This window comes from Bos javanicus, chromosome 5 (genome assembly GCF_032452875.1).
Source record: "Bos javanicus breed banteng chromosome 5, ARS-OSU_banteng_1.0, whole genome shotgun sequence".
Classification (NCBI taxonomy): Eukaryota; Metazoa; Chordata; class Mammalia; order Artiodactyla; family Bovidae; genus Bos; species Bos javanicus.
In genome coordinates, this window is record NC_083872.1 from 120,384,302 (window position 1) to 120,401,923 (window position 17,622).

At 52.1% G+C, this 17,622-nt stretch overlaps 2 protein-coding genes across 4 annotated transcripts; both read right to left on the reverse strand.

The window, feature by feature from the left end:
- Positions 1-133: 133 nt before the first annotated feature.
- LOC133248594 (protein SCO2 homolog, mitochondrial) lies at positions 134-961 on the reverse strand. The gene has a single exon (XM_061418975.1). It carries the CDS (start codon positions 959-961, stop codon positions 161-163), a length of 801 nt encoding a protein of 266 aa, XP_061274959.1. The 3' UTR covers positions 134-160.
- A 4,822-nt stretch (positions 962-5,783) lies between these two features.
- Positions 5,784-8,009, reverse strand: CIMAP1B (ciliary microtubule associated protein 1B). 3 transcript variants are annotated; one of them, XM_061418973.1, is made up of 7 exons: positions 7,695-8,005; positions 7,176-7,316; positions 6,883-7,086; positions 6,508-6,612; positions 6,301-6,422; positions 6,021-6,197; positions 5,784-5,914 (listed from the first exon to the last, which is right to left on the reverse strand). In XM_061418973.1, exons 1-7 carry the CDS (start codon positions 7,855-7,857, stop codon positions 5,798-5,800), a joined length of 1,029 nt encoding a protein of 342 aa, XP_061274957.1. In that variant the 5' UTR covers positions 7,858-8,005; the 3' UTR covers positions 5,784-5,797. The 3 variants fall into 3 exon arrangements, with proteins under 3 accessions (XP_061274957.1, XP_061274958.1, XP_061274955.1); XM_061418974.1 differs by having other exon boundaries at positions 6,057-6,197; positions 7,695-7,993; XM_061418971.1 differs by having other exon boundaries at positions 5,784-6,197; positions 7,695-8,009.
- Positions 8,010-17,622: the final 9,613 nt, after the last annotated feature.

Below are 17,622 nucleotides of genomic sequence, written 5' to 3' on the forward strand. Positions count from 1 at the left end.
ACCCTTTACAGAACCATTGTGTGTAGGGGAGAGGGCTGTCTGTCCCCTGCACCCCAGGAGGCAACCAGGCCCCCAGCCCCTTTCCTGCCGTGGCCTCCAGGGGCTGCCGGCACAGATCTCACGCGCACACGGCTCCGTCACAGCCCTTTAATGACCCAGCTCAGCGCAGGACGCTGCGGAACGCAGCCATGTGGCGCCGCACGCTGTCTGTGATCTGCTCGGCTGACCTGGCCCTGCTGTAGTAGTCCGTGAAGAGGCCGTCAGGGCTGAGCAGGTAGATGGCGATGGAGTGGTCCACGATGTAGTCCTGGTCTTCGTCCTTGGGGCCGGCGCTGTAGTACACGCGGTAGCTACGGCTCACCTGGGCGATCTGCTCAGCGGAGCCGGTCAGGCCCAGCAGCCTCGGGTGGAAGTCCTGCACGTAGCGGGCCATGGCGGCCACGGTGTCCCGCTCGGGGTCCACGGTGATGAAGAGGGGCTGCACCGGGGGCAGGCTGGGCTCCGCCTCCAGCTGCCGCACCACCTGCACCAACTTCTCCAGCTCGTCGGGGCAGATGTCAGGGCAGTGAGTGAAGCCGAAGTACAGCAGCACCCACTGGCCCCGGAAGTCAGCTTTGCAGCGCACTTGGCCCCGGTGGTCCAGCAGGCTGAAATCGCCCTGGCCCACAGCAGCCTGCCGCAGGGCCTCTGTCCGCTGCTGCTGCCGCCCCCGCTCCTTTTCAGCCCTCAAGGCCAGCCACGCCCCACCCAGTCCCGCTCCAACCAGGGCTGTGACGAGCAACCTGGTTCGCAGGCCGGGACCCTGGGGCTGGCCCTGCCTGCCTGTATCTGCAGGGCCTGGCGTTGAGAAGAGCTGGCATCTCACATGCTGGGTCTTGCCTCCTGGGGTCCCAAGGAGGGCCAGAGGCTGGAGCTGAAAGAGCCTGTGCCAAGCTTTGGGTGGCCGAGCCAGCAGCAGCATGGACCTGATGCTTCTGGAAAAGAGTAAGCGTGTCAGAAGCCAGAAGTGCCCCCATCGTTCAGGAGATCCCTGACTCCGCCCGAAGGACCAGCCCTCCACAGGGTCTGCTGTCAGCAGCTGCTCACCTCGCACTCACTTGGGCTCAACTGCCTCACCTCTGAAACTTTAAACTCCAGTTCAGGCGTCAGCAAGCGTTAATGCTTGTCGCTCTTGTTCTTGAGCCTTAAAGCCTCAGTCTATCCCATCCCACCTGGCCCCGGCAGCTCTAACAGCTCAGCCGTCGTCGCCTGCATCTGAGCTGATGGAAAGCATTCCATGCACACGCCTCAGCTGGATTCCTGGGCATATTTATTTGTTTGCAATAAACATCCATTTCTTAAGAGGAGGTGGGTGAATTTCTGGCTTCAACCCTCCCAAGACCGACTCCTCTGGCCCTTCTGCCTTCTTTCTCTTGAGGCCACTCCCGCCACAGTGCTCTGGCCCCCAGTCCCCGCCAGCCCCTCGCACGTACATTTCCAGCCGGCAGTCGGCCCGTTAGAGAAGGCTTCTACTTGGTTCGCGCCCACTTCTCACTGCCAGGTACCCGACGGCAGCTTTGGACTCGTGTCCTGCCGCTGCTTCGGCGACCTCCGTGCCTTTCTCAGGGGCCTCTGGAAGTTTGCCAGGAGGAGGTCTTAGAGTCCCCCCTCACCTGTTCAGGCGCTCCTGGGAGGACCCTCTCGAAGACTCCTAAACGTCCAGCCTCTCCCCGTCCGACGGTTCCTCGGCTGCACGACCTTGGACACGTCCCTTAGCCTGTTCACAACACCTTCCTACCTTACAAAACGTGCTCCAAGTTGTGCACAAGGTGGGCCTGCAAACCCAGACGTTTCCAGCCCCTCTCCGGGAGCCCCTTTCACAGCAACCTCCCGGAACGCGCCTGCGAGTTTTGCAGGTGCTCCCCCCCCTCCTCACCGCGCGCCAGGGTCGGGGAGCCGAGTCTCGAGATGCTACCTGGGCGGCACCACGGGCCTCCCGCCCAGCTCGACGTCAGCGCGTATGCGTCAACGACAACGCGCGCGCGCGCGCAGACGGCAGTGTGCACGGGCCGCCGGGCGGTGCGCGTGCGCCAAAGGAGGCCCGCCGGAAGTCACGTATAGGAGGCGGGGCTTCCTCCGCGGTCGTGCCCTTCCGCCGCGGCCGCGCTTGCTCGGCGCCGTCGCCAGTCGCCGGATGTGGTCACCTGTCGTCGGGTGTGGTCTCCGCTCCGCTCCCTTGCCAGGCGTGCCGGCGCACGCAGGGCTGCAAGCCTCTTAGGCTTCGTTGCTGTGTCCAGCGGGCGAGGGGGCAGCGGGCCGTGAGCAGCTGGGCCCGGGAGAGAGGGAGTCTCTGGGCGTCGGGCATCTCTCCTCGTCCCCTCCCGGAGCGCGGTGACCCCAGGCTGTCCAGGAGCAGCCGCGCTTCCTCACTCCAGGCCGCGGCTACGGCGGGCTGTCCGTGGCGGTCAGAGCGGCGGCCCAGCGCCAACCTGCCGAGACTCCGTTCGGCGTGGATCCACTCCGCGTCTCGCGTGTCGTCAGACTGCAGCCCCTGATGTACCCTCGGTTGCCGGTTCCCCTGGAGAGGGAGTTACAGAAGGCTTGGGAGGGGGTGGGAGACACCTGGAGCGGCCATGACTGACTGCAGCAGTAGGGGTCCGGAAGAGCTTGTTCGGCGGGAGAGCTCTTGAGAGTTTCCCCAGACCCGGACCAGGTCGGTCTTGCTCGGATAAGGGTCACCGGGTGGGAAAGCAGCGGGGACGCTGGACCCTGGCCGCGGCAGGGTAAGACAGGGTCAGGCTACCCGAGTTACGAGCAGAGATAAAAAGAGGCCACAGCCACTCGGGGACCTCTATGGGGAGGCTACACAGGCTCCAGGGCCTGTGCCCGGCTAGGGACTGCGGCCTCTCTGTACTTCCTGCCTGCCATCTTTGCAGACGGGCTGTCCACTGCTGGGGGGCGGGGGGGGGGGCGGGCTGTGTATGGGCGGCTAAGGGGTCTGCAGGTGATGGAGATCCCGGAGCTTCCTGGGAGATGTGGGGGAGGCTGAGACTCGGATCAGTCATAAGGGATCAGAGACCCTGAACATGGACTGTCAAGTGCCCTATGTGATGGGATGACAGGTGCATCAGTCAAGTTACCCTCTTGAGTGGGTGGTCAGGCATCCGCTGATGTGGGACACTGACACTGGCTTTGGGTCAGATCACCTGTGGCTGTGTGTTCATAGGTCAGGGGTCTTTAACATGCGGCAGGCAAACCCTGGTCAGGTCATCTGTGATGAATGGCAGGCTGTCGATGGTGGCTGTCGCATCTCTTGCTTTGTGCAGGAATCCATCTGTAGGAACCAGCTTCCTGGCCCACCATACAGCACCAGCAGCCCACTCACCCCCCCAGCCCTTGTATCTGGCCAACCTCCCCTGCAATAGGACTCCCAGTGACTCTCAGTGGCCTCTGATCAGTGACCCCATCACTGACCCTGACCAAGGACTCATCAGCAACCTTGACAGATGTCCAAAATCATGGCCAATGACAGGACTGATTCTGATAAGTTCTCACTAGTAGCCCATCAAATATATGGATCAACGTCCTATGGCCCAGTAATGATTGATCAGAGGCCCATTGGTTATTTAGACCAAGTCCCTATTAGTGACTTCTATTAAATTTCCATTGATGGTCTTGACCAAAGTCCAATGACCCATGAATAACTAATCAGTATCCTTCCTAGTGATCCTTCAGAGATTCTGGCCTGTGTTTTCCATCAATAACCAAGATCGATGACCAATTAGTAGCCTGCCTGTACCTGCTCTGGTTTCTGGGTAACAGTGAATTCAGGAATAGACTCCAGCTTATCCAGGGTACCCCCATGTATCCCATTATCACATCTGTTGCTAACTTATACAGGCTGGGCAAGGATGCTGAGTACACCTGCAGAGTCATTTCCTCACCCCCATATTTCTCCTCACCATCCCTGGTTAGGCCTCAGCTGGAGTTAAGCATTTACTGTTTTTTCCAGTAATTGTGTATGGATGTGAGAGTTGTGACTATAAAGAAAGCTGAGCACTGCAGAATGGATGCTTTTGAGCTGTGGTGTTGGAGATGACTCTTGAGAGTCCCTTAGACAGCTAGGGGATCCAACCAGTCCATCCTAAAGGAAATCAGTCCTGAATATTCATTGGAAGGACTGATGAAGCTGAAGCTCCAATACTTTGGCCACCTGATGCAAAGAACTGACTCATTGGAAAAGACCCTGATGCTGGGAAAGGTTGAAGGCGAGAGGAAAAGGGGACGACAGAGGATGAGATGGTTGGACAGCATCACGGACTCGATGGACACGAGTTTGAGTAAGCTTCGGGACTTGGTGATGGACAGGGAAGCTTGGCGTGCTGCAGTCCATGGGGTCACAAGAGTTGGACACGACTGAGCGACTGAACTGAAGCTGAACTGAGCAGTGTAGTGGGTGTCCAGCTGAAGAGGGAATGGAAAATAAACTGTCCTGGTGCCTAATGCTGGGGTCACGAGTCTGGGGGCTGGAGGGAGGAGTACCCAACTCTTCTCTTGGGAGTCCGGTCTGGGGAACTGAAGGAGAAGCTGGATAACTTGGCCCTGTTATTGGGGGCTGACGTGAAGGGAGATTCAGGTTCTGTCCTGGGGAGTGAGGAGCCTGGGTCCTGCTTTTGGGGGCTCTGTCTGGGCCAGGCTTAGGTCAGGACCTGCTGGTGGTTGCTTGCCTCTTTGAGGTCAGAGGTTCTGGCCTGGAGAGGAAGTTTCCTCTAACCTTGCAGCCACAGCCAGCCAGGGCAAGTGCCAGGACTCTGCCCTCAGGGCATTTGTCCCCAGGCTATTGGCACCAGGCTTCTGGCCATGCCAGCTGCTGCCCAGACTTGGCCAGAGCCGGGGTCAGCACCACAGTCTCCACCAGATGGCCAAGAGCATGCCCCATAGGCATGGGTAGTAAGGTGGTGGAGGCAGCACGAGGGGGTGTTCCGACAGCAATCGGTTATCCTCAGTGTCAGGGATAGTGGTGGGGCTCTGCAGCATCCCTGGGGGCAGGAAATTTCTGGGCTTGACCTCTGTGTCATGGGGTGGCCACCCCTCCCCACACACGGATTTGTGCGCCCTGAGTGCCTAGTCCAGGACAGTACACGAGAAGCCTTTATGTCTCCTTGCTTCAGGTGGATCAGTCCCGGCAGCTGCTTGGCCTCTGGCTCCCCCCTCGGGACTGGTCAGCAGGCGTGGGAGGGGCAGACGGGGCCAGGGGGCCTGGGGTCACTGGGGCTGCTACTGCTCTGGGCTGCGACACACACCTGGTACCTGTCGCTGCTCTGCGTCCGTGTCGCTGATGCCAAGCGCACGTGTCCCGACCCCGGTCCCCTTCTCTTCTGTGTCCGCCTCTCAGTCCCGAGTCCCGTGTCCGAGTTGGGTACGCCTCTCCATCTCCTAGGCTTGGGACCCCAGCAGTAGGAACCGGGACAGTTTATTTTCCGTTCCCTCTTAAGCTGGACCCCTGTCTCGGCCTCACAACCTGACCCCGGGCAGGACCCCTGTCCTGTTCGGTGGCCCTCGCCAGTTCTTTTCGGATCCCAGTCGGTTCCGCCTGGTCATGCGGCGGGTGAGAGCCGTGGGACTGATGGCTGAGCCTGAGCCGCGGAGGGGCGGGGCCCCCCGACGTGCGGGGCTCTAGGCCAATCGCCGCCTCGGGGAGGCGGGACGATTGACGCACTTCTGACCTGACCAATCGCGAGGGGCTGCGGGAGCCTGGACTCCGCCCGCCCGCCGCCGCAAGCACAAAGAGGCCGACACGCTGCTGGCTCCAGAGGTTTTAAGAAACATCTGCGGCGCAGCGCCCGCCCAGCGGGTCACCGTCAGCCTCGGTCATCATCGGGGCCAGGTAGTCCGAGTGCCGGATCCCGAAGGTCCAGCCGCGAGGCTTCCGGTGCTGCGGACCCAGGAGATGTCGCTGGCCTAGTGCTGTCTGCAGGCCTTGGGCTCCCGGGCCCCAAGCTCGCCCCTCTAACCCTCGATCCTGACCCGAGCCCCTTTACCCGCCTCCGACCCTTGACCCTGAAACTGCAGACGACCTGGTCCACGTTGTAGGCTGCAGGGCCGGGATTCAGGGTGTTGCCTTGGGGGAACGAAGTCCGCGGCAGCATCGAGAACTGGGGGGCCCGGGGCTTGTAGACCCCAGGGTTCACCGCGTGGTAGGCGCAGGGCCCGGGTGTCTGCGTGGGGTGGGGCAGGAGAGGCGCTGTGTCCAGCTTCTGGGCCCTCCGACCGCCAACCCCTCGCCGCCCCCTGCGGGCAGCGCCCCCCCCCCCCCCCCACCTTGCTGAGGTCCTCGCAGAAGCTGCCCACCGCGCTGCGGCCATAGACGGAGTAATTCGGCGCCGAGACTTTGCCGACTACGCGCGGGCCCAGGAGCGAGGGCATAGTGTAGGTCCCGGGGCCTGCGGGGGCCAGCGAGGGTGGGTCTTTTCGGACTAGCCGGTGTCCCCGCCACTGCTCGTGCAGGGTGGGCCTTCTTGGGCTCACCTGGGGTTTGTGACTCCAGGCGGAGGCCCCAGTTTCGGGGAGCGATGGTGTGCCGAGGCGCGCTGGGGTACGCCGCGTTCCCGGCTCTCTCCGGGAAGTACCTGCCTGCGGGGCAGACCGGGGCGTGGGCCAGAACTGGGTTGGGGACCTAGTGGGGACCCGCGCCGGAGTCCAGGGATTAGGGGGAATCCGAGCCACGATTTGTCAAAGCCCAGTGAGGCTTGGAGCTGTTTTGAGGTCCAGAAGTGGGCAGGGATGGGGGGACTGAATTTGGAATGTTAGGCTGCTCAAGGGGGACGTGGCGGGGGGGGGGGGGGGCGTTTCCCGAGGGGAGGCGGCTAGGCGTTCAGGAGGCCAGGGCCCCAGGTTCCTGACCCGGTCCGGGAGTGAGGAAGGGCGCCGCGCGCCTCGGGCGGCCGAAGATGGAGTACGCGGGGGCGCTGTCGAGGCCGCGCACGGTCATGCGAGCGGGCACCAGGTGGCCTGGCCCGGGGCCGCAGGATGTCTGCTGTGCCGGGAGGCGCGCGCCGAAGGTGAAGGCCGGGGCGCGGGGCCGCGACGGGTCGTGCATGATGTAGCCTGCCGGGTGCCCCAGCATCACCAGGCGCCGGCCGCTCCCCTGCCGGGCAGCCCCCGCCGGCCCCCCGCCCCCGGCCCGCCGCTGGTACCGGTGCTGGGTGGTAGCTTGTACTTGGGCCCCGGGCCTCTGTAGAGGGCTCCGATGGGGCCGCGGGGCCGGTGCGGCCGCCACGGGCCGACCCAGACGTCCGAGCCCATGGCGCGGTGGGAGCGCTTGCGGCCGGCAACACCTGCGGACAAAAGGTGGCGGCCCAGGCCTCTCCGCCCGGACTCCGGGGACGCACTCCCGGTTCCCTCCAGATGCGCCTGACTCCGGGGCGGGGCCCGCGCGTATCCCAGACACCAGAGAAACAAACGGCAGCTTTCCTGGCTCCAGAGTGGCGCGGGGCAAGGACAGCTTCGAGGCCATCTCCCGTCCCCCAGCCCCAAAATGAGTTTAGTAGGGGTGTATGTGCGCGCGCCAACTTTGGACGCAGCACTGCGGGAGTGGAATTCCCAGGGCTTCCGGAGAACTGAGATATTTTAGGAACATTGGGGGAGGATAACGGGGCGAGGGGGAGAGAGCGGGGACCTGCTACCCGAGGGGGCCCCGAAGTGGATGCACTGACCTGTTCCTGTGTCTCCTGGCTGGGAAGGCAAGGTGGGGTGTCTGGATCCCCACCGCTGCAGGGCCCAACTCCCAGACCCCATTGTGTCCGGGTCGCGCCTCCTGGCAACCGGACTGACCGCCCCACCTGGCCCCGCCCCCAGCCTCTCCTCCTTGGAGTCCATGGCAGCGGCAGGCGTCCTGCAGGCTGGGCCAAGGACCAGAACTCGGTCCACAACCGTTCCCCAGGCTTCAGTACTCCCATTCCGGAAATAAGTCTGCAGACAAAAAACAAGTGCGAGAGTAAAGAAATCAAGCTCAATTTAATTGCTGTGTGTAGAGAGAACTTCGCCTCTATTTAAACGCGTGGAATGCAAAAGCAGTCATGTACTGGGCCACAAAAAAGCCATACAATTAGTAGATATAAACTATTATATATAGGATGGATAAACACAAGGTCCTTTTAGATAGCCCACGGAGCCATGTTCAATATCCTGTGTTAAACCGTAATGGAAAAGAATGTAAAAAAAAAAAAAAAAAAGGAATATATGTGTGTAATTGAGTCACTTTGCTATAAAGCAGAGACGGGCACAGCGCTGTCAATCAACTATACTTCAGTTACAAACAGAGCCCGTACAAGGCGAATAAATAGATACAATGGGACACACAATTTGGTCACAATTCAAAACAATTCTAAGCAAACAGTATAAAATGTTTTTAAAAGTGGTTAAATATTTAGAAATTAACAAATTATCTTTGAAAGCTAGCAGCCAGGAGTGCCGAGGGAGCTGGAGGGCTGTGACCCTTGCTGGGGACCCTCGAGCGGGCCCAGGGGGATGAGAGTGACTCCAAGTCCAGCACATGTGTATTGAAGCACATTAAAGGATTCAATATGAAGCACAGAAGCAGATAATGCCAAAATGCAAGCAGTGGCTGATGCACATTCAGTGAGTGGGGCAGTCTGCCCTTCTCCCGCTGCCGAGATGGCGGAAATTAGTTGAAGGTGTTGGTCAATGAGGGAGGGTCCCGGAAAAATGAAAGGGAGCACCACCAAGCGCTGACCTGGAACAAGGATTTCAAGGAGTTTCAAATGCTGCTGTGATTATGCAGGTACCAGAGAGAAATGCTGTGGCAGGAAGATACTCCAGTCAAGACCAACAGATCATCACCTTATTCAGTCATCTCCCTTTAAGCCTCTGGCACTAAAAACACCGCCTCCGGTGCTTATGCTAAGTGAAAGACAGCTGTATTTTCTGAATTCAGAAAGACCTCCTCCAAACCCTCAGAAATCTGTGCAGTTGGTAAGCTAAAAAGAGATCGCTTTATGAGAGAAAATGTGATGTCTGTGATAAGTGACTTCAGTCGTGTCTGACTCTTTGTGAACCTATGGACTGTAGCCCACTAGGCTCCTCTGTCCATGGGATTCTCCAGGCAAGATGGAGTGGGTTGCCATGCCCTTCTCCAAGAGATCTTTCTGACCCAGGGATCGAACCCACATCTCTTAAACATCTCCAGCACTGGCAGGCAGGTTCTTTACCACTAGCACCACCCGGGAAGCCAAAGAAAGAAAATGCTGTTGGCCGAAATTGACAGCTGGTCAGAACCGATTCCATACCTGTGTTGCGTGGGTCTGCTGCCGCCACTTCTGATCCTCATCTTGACAAGGTCAGGTGTGCATTTCAAATATAGATACAGTGGCTGGAGGAACTTTGGATGACATAACTTGTAGGTGCAGCTTCGTTAAGATGACAGATAAACTAAATAGATCTACAACTTCTGGAAGCGGAGAGCAAAGGCTGCTCAAGGAGAGATGGCCACGTATCCAATCACCGTGGTATTCTGGCTGCTCACCAGCTGGCTCTGGTTTTGCTGCTCAATTCTCAAAAAGTATTGTCTCAAGAGCTGGAAATACAGAGAATTTGTAAACGTCTTTGTATTTGCACTGTGTGATGTTTTACAGCCCATACCTTGAAGGTGTGTTTCTCCCAGAAAGGAGGGGAGAACGACTTATATTTGCAGAAGCAAAGGCATATTCTGTGACTTGACTGTATTTACCTTTAGCCAGTTCTGCCATAACACCTACTTAAAACTCTCCCTTTGCATGTTTTGTAAATAGGATCTAGGGTTTTAAAAAAATTTTTAAGGAATTTTTTTGCCTTATCCGTTTGCACAAGTAATTCTATGAGTGGGAGAGAAAGTGTATAGAAAATGGATTTGCAGAAATGTCTGTCTGTAAAGAAAAAATAGTGCTTTGTTTTGTCCTGTTTCTCAAACACTAGGAAACAATTTAGTTAACAGACATTTTTGCATCCGCATTTCAACATTAATACTCCTGAAGGCATGGTCTGCTGTCAGATTTAATGAAATCAAGCCATCTTATGTTTCACGATCACCTTAAAGTAATTTCTGACATTTTGAGCAGCTTATGTAACATGGGCAAAATGTGCTTTTTAATTTTTATTTTAGTTTTGCAGATGGTTTTCTATAAAGTACATTTTTACTAAGTCCACGTGTGAATGATTAATGATTTTAAAAATTACCAAATAAAGTACAAATATAGTGTATTTAATAAACTGTCAACCTAAACAAAAATCCAGAAATCAGTCAGATAGAAAACCAAGAGTAGCTGTGAGGCTTTTGTTTTAAAAAGCTGCAGGGTTTCTGTTGCATGTTCTTGAGAAGCTGAGAAAGGCCACTTTCTTGAGGCTGATGCAATGGGACTGCTGACGAAAACAGTTAAACTCTCAGATAAAAAAGATGAGAGGCCACAAGTGTAGCCTGAAGAGACACACTAAACTTTTCAATAATACTTCAATTTAAATTTTTAAAATAAATTATTTTGTTTCCTTCGGAGAGGTACTCCGAAGTGTAACTTCTGCATCATATGTTCTATTGTTAATTTCTTGAGGAAACTGTACTGTTTCCCATACTGGCAGCACCAATTTACATTCCACCAGCAGTGCGCGAGGGCTCCTTTTTCTCCACATTCTCGCCCACTCTTATCATTTCTTGTCTTTTTGTTGAGTCATTCTGACAGGTGTGAGGTAATGTTGTGGATCTGATTTGCATTTCCCTGGTGATGTATGATGTTGAGTGTCTTTTCAGGTTCCTGTTGGCCATCTGTATATCATTTTGAAAAATGTTTCTTCAGGTCTTTTGCGTATTTTTCCTAATTTTTTCTTTGCTTTTTTAAAAAATTGAAGTACAGTTGATTTACAATATTTATTAGCTTCAGGTATACAGCATAGTGATTCAATATTTTCCTGTCCATTAAAATTTTTTTTTGATATTGTACAAGCTGATTATATATTTTGGATCTGAATTCCTTATTCCTTCCCTATGGCTCAGGTGGTAAAGAATCTGCCTGCAATGCAGGAGACCTGGGTTCAATCCTTGGATTGGAAAGAAGCCTGGAGAAGGGAAAGGCTACCCCTCCAGTATTCTGGCCTGGAGAATTCCACGGACTGTATAGGCCAGGGGGGTCACAAAGAGTCGGACACGACTGTGCAACTTTTACCCACTTGGTTATGTTATTGGCAAATATTTTCTCCCAGGCAGTATGCTGTCTTTTTAATTTTTTAAAGACGTTGTATTGGGGTATAATTTATGATGCTGTGTTAGCTTCAGGTGTACAGCAGAGTGAACCTATTGTACAAATACACGCAGCCGTTTTTTATCCATCCTCTGTGGGGAGAGCCTTTTCCCACGTAGGCCACTGCAGAGTGCTGAGCAGAGTTCCCTGTGCCGTGCAGTGGGCTCTTACTCATCCCCTATTTTATATATATGGTGGCTCTAGTGGTAAAGAACCCAGGAGAGTGCAGGAGGCGTGAGAGACTCAGGCACCATCCCTGGGTCGGGAAGACCTCTTGGAGGAGGGCATGGCAACCCACTCCAGTATTCTGGCCTGGAGAATCCCATGGACAGAGGAGCCTGGGGGGCTACAGTCCATGGGGTTGCAGAGTCAAACATGACTGAGTGACTCAGCACATGCGTGGCAGTCCCAGTCTTCCAGTTTATTCCTCCCGCCTTACCCCCTACCCAGTAACCGAAAGCTTATTTTCTACGTATGTACAGTAACTTTTGGTTTTGTAGGTAAGTTCATAGGTAACCTTTTTAAAGATTCCACATATAATCAATATCATGTGATATTTTTCTTTCATATCAATCAATATCATAGATATTTTTCTATCACTCAGTGTGATAATCTCCAGGTCTTTCCATGTTGTCGCAAATGGCATTACTTTGTTCTTTTTTAATGGCTAAGTGATCCTCCGTTGCATTGCTGTCTGTGTGCCACGTCTCCTCTATCCCCTCCTCTGTTGATGGATGCTTGGGCTGCTTCCTGTCCTGGCTGCTGTGAGTGGTCCTGCAACGAGCCCGGGGGTGCGTGTGCCTTTTTGAATTCTGCGTTTCTCTGGATTTGTGCCTAGGAGTGGGATTGCTGGTCCATATGGTAGTTCTATTTTCAGTTTTTAAATGAACCTCTGTACTGTTCTGCACAGTGGCTGTATTAGTGTGCATTCCCACCAACAGTGTAAGATCCAGCGTTTATTGTCTGTAGATTTTTTTGGTGATGGCCAGCGTGAGGCGGTGCCTCATTGTAGTTTTGATTTGTATTTTTTTAATAATTAGTGGTACTGAGCATCTTTTTTGGAGAAGGCAATGGCAACCCACTCCAGTACTCTTGCCTGGGAAATCCCATGGATGGAAAAGCCTGGTGGGCTGCCGTCTCTGGGGTTGCACAGAGTCGGACACGACTGAAGCGACTTAGCAGTAGCCGCAGCAGAGCGTCTTTTCAAGTGCTTTATAACCATCTGTATGTCTTCTTTGGAGAAATGTCTATTTAGATCCTCTGCCCAGTTTTTGATTGTGGACTGTTTTTTTTTAATTTTTTTTATTTAGCTCCATGAATTATTTGTATATTTTGGAGATTAATCCATTGTTGGTTGCTTTATTTGAAAAATGTTCTCCCATTCTGAGGGTTTTCTTTTCTTTTTATTTATGGTTTCCTTTGTGTGCAAAAGTTTTATGTTTAATTAGGTCCCATTTGTTTTTATTTTCATTATTCTAGGAGGTGGATCAAAAAAGATCTTGATGCGATTTATGTCAGAAAGTGTTCTCCCTATGTTTCGTCTAAAAATTTTATAATATCTGGCCTAACATTTAAGGTTTTAATCCATTTTGAGTTTATTTTTGTGTATGGTGTTAGAGTTCTGTTCTTTTTGTTTTACTGATGGTTTGTTTTTAAAGACACTGCCAAGCTCTCCCCGAGCACCGCCTGTTGCCATCTCACGTCCCACGTGGGATCTGGGCTTCTGGCCACACGAGGCAGCATGTGGGCTCAGCTCTGCGACCTGGGCCGGGCCCGCGCCGCCCGAGGCGGGAGCAGGGGGTCCTCACCGCTGCGCCGCCGGGGAAGCCCCGTTTTTTGTTTTTTTTTTTTAAGTCCCATGTTTTTAAAGTTGCTGTTAGGCTGCTGAGCTTCACCCATGTTCTCAATTAATTAATCCATTTTCACTGATTATTAGACAATGCCAGCCAGTGGCATTGGGCACAGCTGACTGTCACGAGTGAATCACAGGTGTGACTAGTAATGGACATGAACAGACATAATCTAGCCTTAGTTATTAATGGCTGTAATCTAGTCTTAAATAGCTCCTTAAAAATTGACAGCGTGGGTATAAAACTCTTACAGGAAAATACAGGCAGGACACTCTGACATAAATCACAGCAAGATCCTATCTATGATCCACGTCCCAAAGTAATGGAAATAAAAACAAAAATAAACAAATGGAATCTAATTAGAAGTTTTTCACAATGAAGGAAACTCTAAGCAAGGTGAAAAGGCAGCCTTCAGAACGGGAGAAAATAATGGCCAACGGAGCAACTGACAAAGAATTAATCTCCAAAATATACAAGCAATTCATACAGCTCAATACCAGAAAAGTAAATGACCCAATCAAAAAATGGGCCAAAGAACTAAACAGACATTTCTCCCAAGAAGACATACAGATGGCTAACAAACACATGAAAAGATGCTCAACATTACTCATGATCAGAGAAATGCAGAGCAAAACCACAGTGAGGTACCATCTCACACCGGTCAGAGTGGCTGCCATCAAAAAGTCTACAAACAATAAATGTTGGAGAGGGTGTGGAGAAAAGGGAACCCTCTTACACTGTTGGTGGGAATGCAAACTAGTACAGCCACTATGGAGAACAGTGTGGAGATTCCTTAAAAAAACTGGAAATGTAACTGCCATATGACCCAGCAATTGCACTGCTGGGCATGCACACCGAGGAAACCAGAACTGAAAGAGACACGTGTACCCCAGTATTCATGGCAGCACTGTTTACAATAGCCAGGACATGGAGCAACCTAGATGTCCATTAGCAGATGAATAGATAAGGAAGTTGTGGTACATATACACAATGGGATATTACTCAGCTATAAAAAAGAACACATTTGAGTCAATTCTAATGAGGTGGATGAAACTGGAGCCGATTATACAGAGTGAAGTAAGTCAGAAAGAGAAACACCAATACAGTATACTAACGCATATATATGGAATTTAGAAAGACAGTAACAATGACCCTATATGCAAGACAGCAGAAGAGACACAGATGTAAAGAACAGACTTTTGGACTCTGTGGGAGAGGGAGAGGGTGGGGCAGCATGAGAGAATAGCATTGAAACATGTATATTACCGTATGTGAAACAGACGAGCAGTGCAAATTGGATGCATGAAGCAGGGCGCCCAAAGCTGGTGCTCGGGGACAACCCAGAGGGCTGGGGCTTCAGGATGGGGGACACATGTACACCTGTGGCTGATTCATGTTGATCGACATATGGTAAAACCACCACAATATTGTAATTAGCTTCCAATTAAAATAAATTAATTTTAAAAAAAACCTAGGAATAAAACTATCATATGACCTAGCAATCCCACTACTGGGCATACACCCTCAGGAAACCATAATTGAAAAAGACACGTGTACCCCAGTGTTCATTGCAGGACTACTTACAGAGTGAAGTAAGTGAGAAAGAGATAAACAGATATCGTACAGTAATGCGCATATGTGAAATAGAAAGATGGGACTGATGATCCTATCTGCAGGGCGGCAAAGGCAATGCAGACACGAGGAACGGACTGACGGTCACAGTGGGGAAGGGAGAGGGTGGGATGACTTGAGAGCAGTGTTGAAACATACGCTGCCATGTGTGAAATGGACAGCCAGTGGGAATCTGCAGTCTGACGCATGGAACCCGGCGCGCCTCGGGTGGACGAGCAAGGAGGTGGGCCGGTGCTTTAAGAGGGAGGACGTGTATGTAGCCCTATGGCTGATTCATGTTGGTTTATGGCAGAAACTGTGATATTGTAAAGTAATTGTCCCCCAATCAAAAGTAAACTGAATTTTTTTTAAAGTAAAAAAAGTTTATGCATTGAGGTTACGTTTGAGCACTATTTCTGAGGTCCCTCTCTAAACCTGTGGTTTTGGAGGATGCCATGCAAAACACACACCTCCGGAGGGCGCTCTGGACCTGCTCTGTTCTCCCAACCCTGCCAACCACCATCGCTCAGTTTCTCTAATTGTTCAGGATTTGTTTATCATCAGTGAAATCTTTTGTAATATTTGGCAAGGAGGAAATTTAGCTTCTCTTCAATTGTCTTTGTTCTTATTTGTCACAGATTTTAAAACAAATGCTTCTGGTATGACTTCTAGAGGGGCTTCCCTGGCAGCTCAGATGGGTAAGACTCTGCCTGTGATGTGGGAGGCCCAGGCTCCATCCCTGAAGCTCCAGTACTCTGGTCACCTGATGCGAAGAGCTGACTCATTTGAAAAGACCCTGATGCTGGGAAAGACTGAAATCTGGAGGAGAAGGGGACGACAGAGGATGAGATGGTTGGATGGCATCACCAACTCAATGGACAAGAGTTTGAGTAAACTCTGGGAGTTGGTGATGGACAGGGAGGCCTGACGTGCTGCGGTCCACAGGGTCACAGAGTCGGACACGACTGAGCAAGTGAGCAACAACAATGGGTTCTGCCTTCAACATTCTAATCAGTGTCATGGGAAGCACCCTCCTCTTCTCCCGCTTTGAACTCAGTGCTTCCAAATAAAAAATGATTTTATTTTTTTCTCAAGTATTTCTTCTTAGTTACTTGTTTATTTATGAAACATTTGTTGTTGATGTTAACAGTTAGCCTATTGATTCTTAAAGGGAATCCTCAGTTGATCATGGATCTAGACGTGGCTTTCCTCTTCAGGAGGCTTACCAGAGGACAGACCTGCCTGAGCTGCGCCCTTCTGTCGAGGGGCAGCAGGCCTCGGCCAAGGCTGGTGTCCTACTGCCAGGACCGGCGTGGGCAGCCTTGGCTCTCGGTAGGCACACTCGTGAGGGCTGTTCCTGGGCCTGGACAGTCTTTGGTTCATTTGTTGTTTCTTGGAGAAACTAGACATGCCTAGTCCCTCTTGAGGAACCTACAAATATATAATATGATGAGTGCTCCCGGTCACCCTCGCTGGTGGGACCTTACACGGTGTCTTCAGAACATCGACAGCTGGCCTGTGCTGCAGAATAATGACAGTTTGGGGACAGTGTGTTAATATTTATTATTTTAACCATTTGTAAGAGGGGCAGCAGAAGATGAGATGGATGGTGTCACCAACTCAATGGACATGAGTTTGAGCAAACTCTGGGAGATAATGAAGGACAGGGAGGACTGCGTGCTACAGTCTGTGGGGTCGCCAACAGCCAGACACGACTGAGCAGCTGCACAGACACCATCTCAGGGGGATAATTCAGTGGCGTTAAGTATATTCATGACCCATCGCCACAGTCTGTACACAGACTCATCATCGCCAAGATAAACTCCGTTCCTGTTGAACAACAACTCCCCTCCCCTCTCCTAGCCCTTAGTAACGCTAATCACCTTTCTGTCTCTATGATTCTGCTACTCTGGGGACCTCATTTAAGTGAAATCACGCTATATTTGTCTTTTGTGTCTGGCTTATTTCACTGAGCACAGTGTTGGCAAGGTTTATTCATGTGGTAGCCTGTGTCAGGATTTCCTTCCTTTGATGACTGAGCTAGTGTATGTACAAGATCACAATATTTTTAATCCATCTATTGATGGACACGTGGACTGTTGTTTCCTTTTGGCTGTTTTGAATAATGCTGCTGTGAAACTATATGTACATATACTTGTCTAAGTACCTGTTTTTAATTCTTTTACGTATGTACCCAAAGTTGCTGGATCACATGGTAATTTCACGTTTAGCTTTTTGAAGACCTGACAAATGGCTTCCACAGTGGTTGAACAGTGTTACCTCCCTGCCAGCAATATATGAGAATTCTAGTTTTTGCACACCCTCACCAACTCAGGCATTTTCTTTTCTTTTTTCATTAAAAGCACAATATATTTCAATAATGTGTACTGTGTTCCAGATAGATAACCACAACTTACTTTCCAAAACCAGTATATCATTTAACAGGGAGGAACCTACATTTTAGCTTTGCATTAATATAGTATTTATAGTAAGCTTCACAAGCTTTTGAACTTTTGTTAGTTGTTTACTTGCTGCTTTTATAGTTCTCCGTTCGTTCTTTAATTTTTTACTTATTTTACTTCTTTTTTACTTATTTCGTTGGTTGTGCTGGGTCTCTGTGACTGCGCCCAGGCTTCCTCTAGCTGCGGTGGCCGGCTTCTCACTCAGAGGCTTCTCTTTTGTGGAGCGCGGGCTCCAGGGACGGGCTCGGGCGCTGGGGTTCACCGGCCCTGGGGAGTGCGGGCTGCAGCGGGGGTGCTGCGGGGGCTCAGTTGCTCCACGGATGTGGGATCTGCGAGGACCAGGGTTGAACCTGTGCTGCCTGCATTGGCAGGCAGAGTCTTACCCACTGAAGCACCGGGGAGGTCCCTTTCTCCTTCTCTTGTCCTGCTCTGTTA

What these genes read in the sequence shown, in the direction of transcription:
- LOC133248594 (XM_061418975.1), bottom strand. Translation starts at nt 961, where the DNA reads ATGCTGCTGCTGGCTCGGCCACCCAAAGCTTGGCACAGGCTCTTTCAG.
- CIMAP1B (XM_061418971.1), bottom strand. Translation starts at nt 7,857, where the DNA reads ATGGACTCCAAGGAGGAGAGGCTGGGGGCGGGGCCAGGTGGGGCGGTC. An exon ending in CAAGCTACCACCCAGCACCG is followed by an intron (nt 7,087 to 7,175) that starts GTACCAGCGGCG and finishes GGCACCCGGCAG; the next exon opens with GCTACATCATGCACGACCCG. An exon ending in CCTGGAGTCACAAACCCCAG is followed by an intron (nt 6,423 to 6,507) that starts GTGAGCCCAAGA and finishes TGGCCCCCGCAG; the next exon opens with GCCCCGGGACCTACACTATG.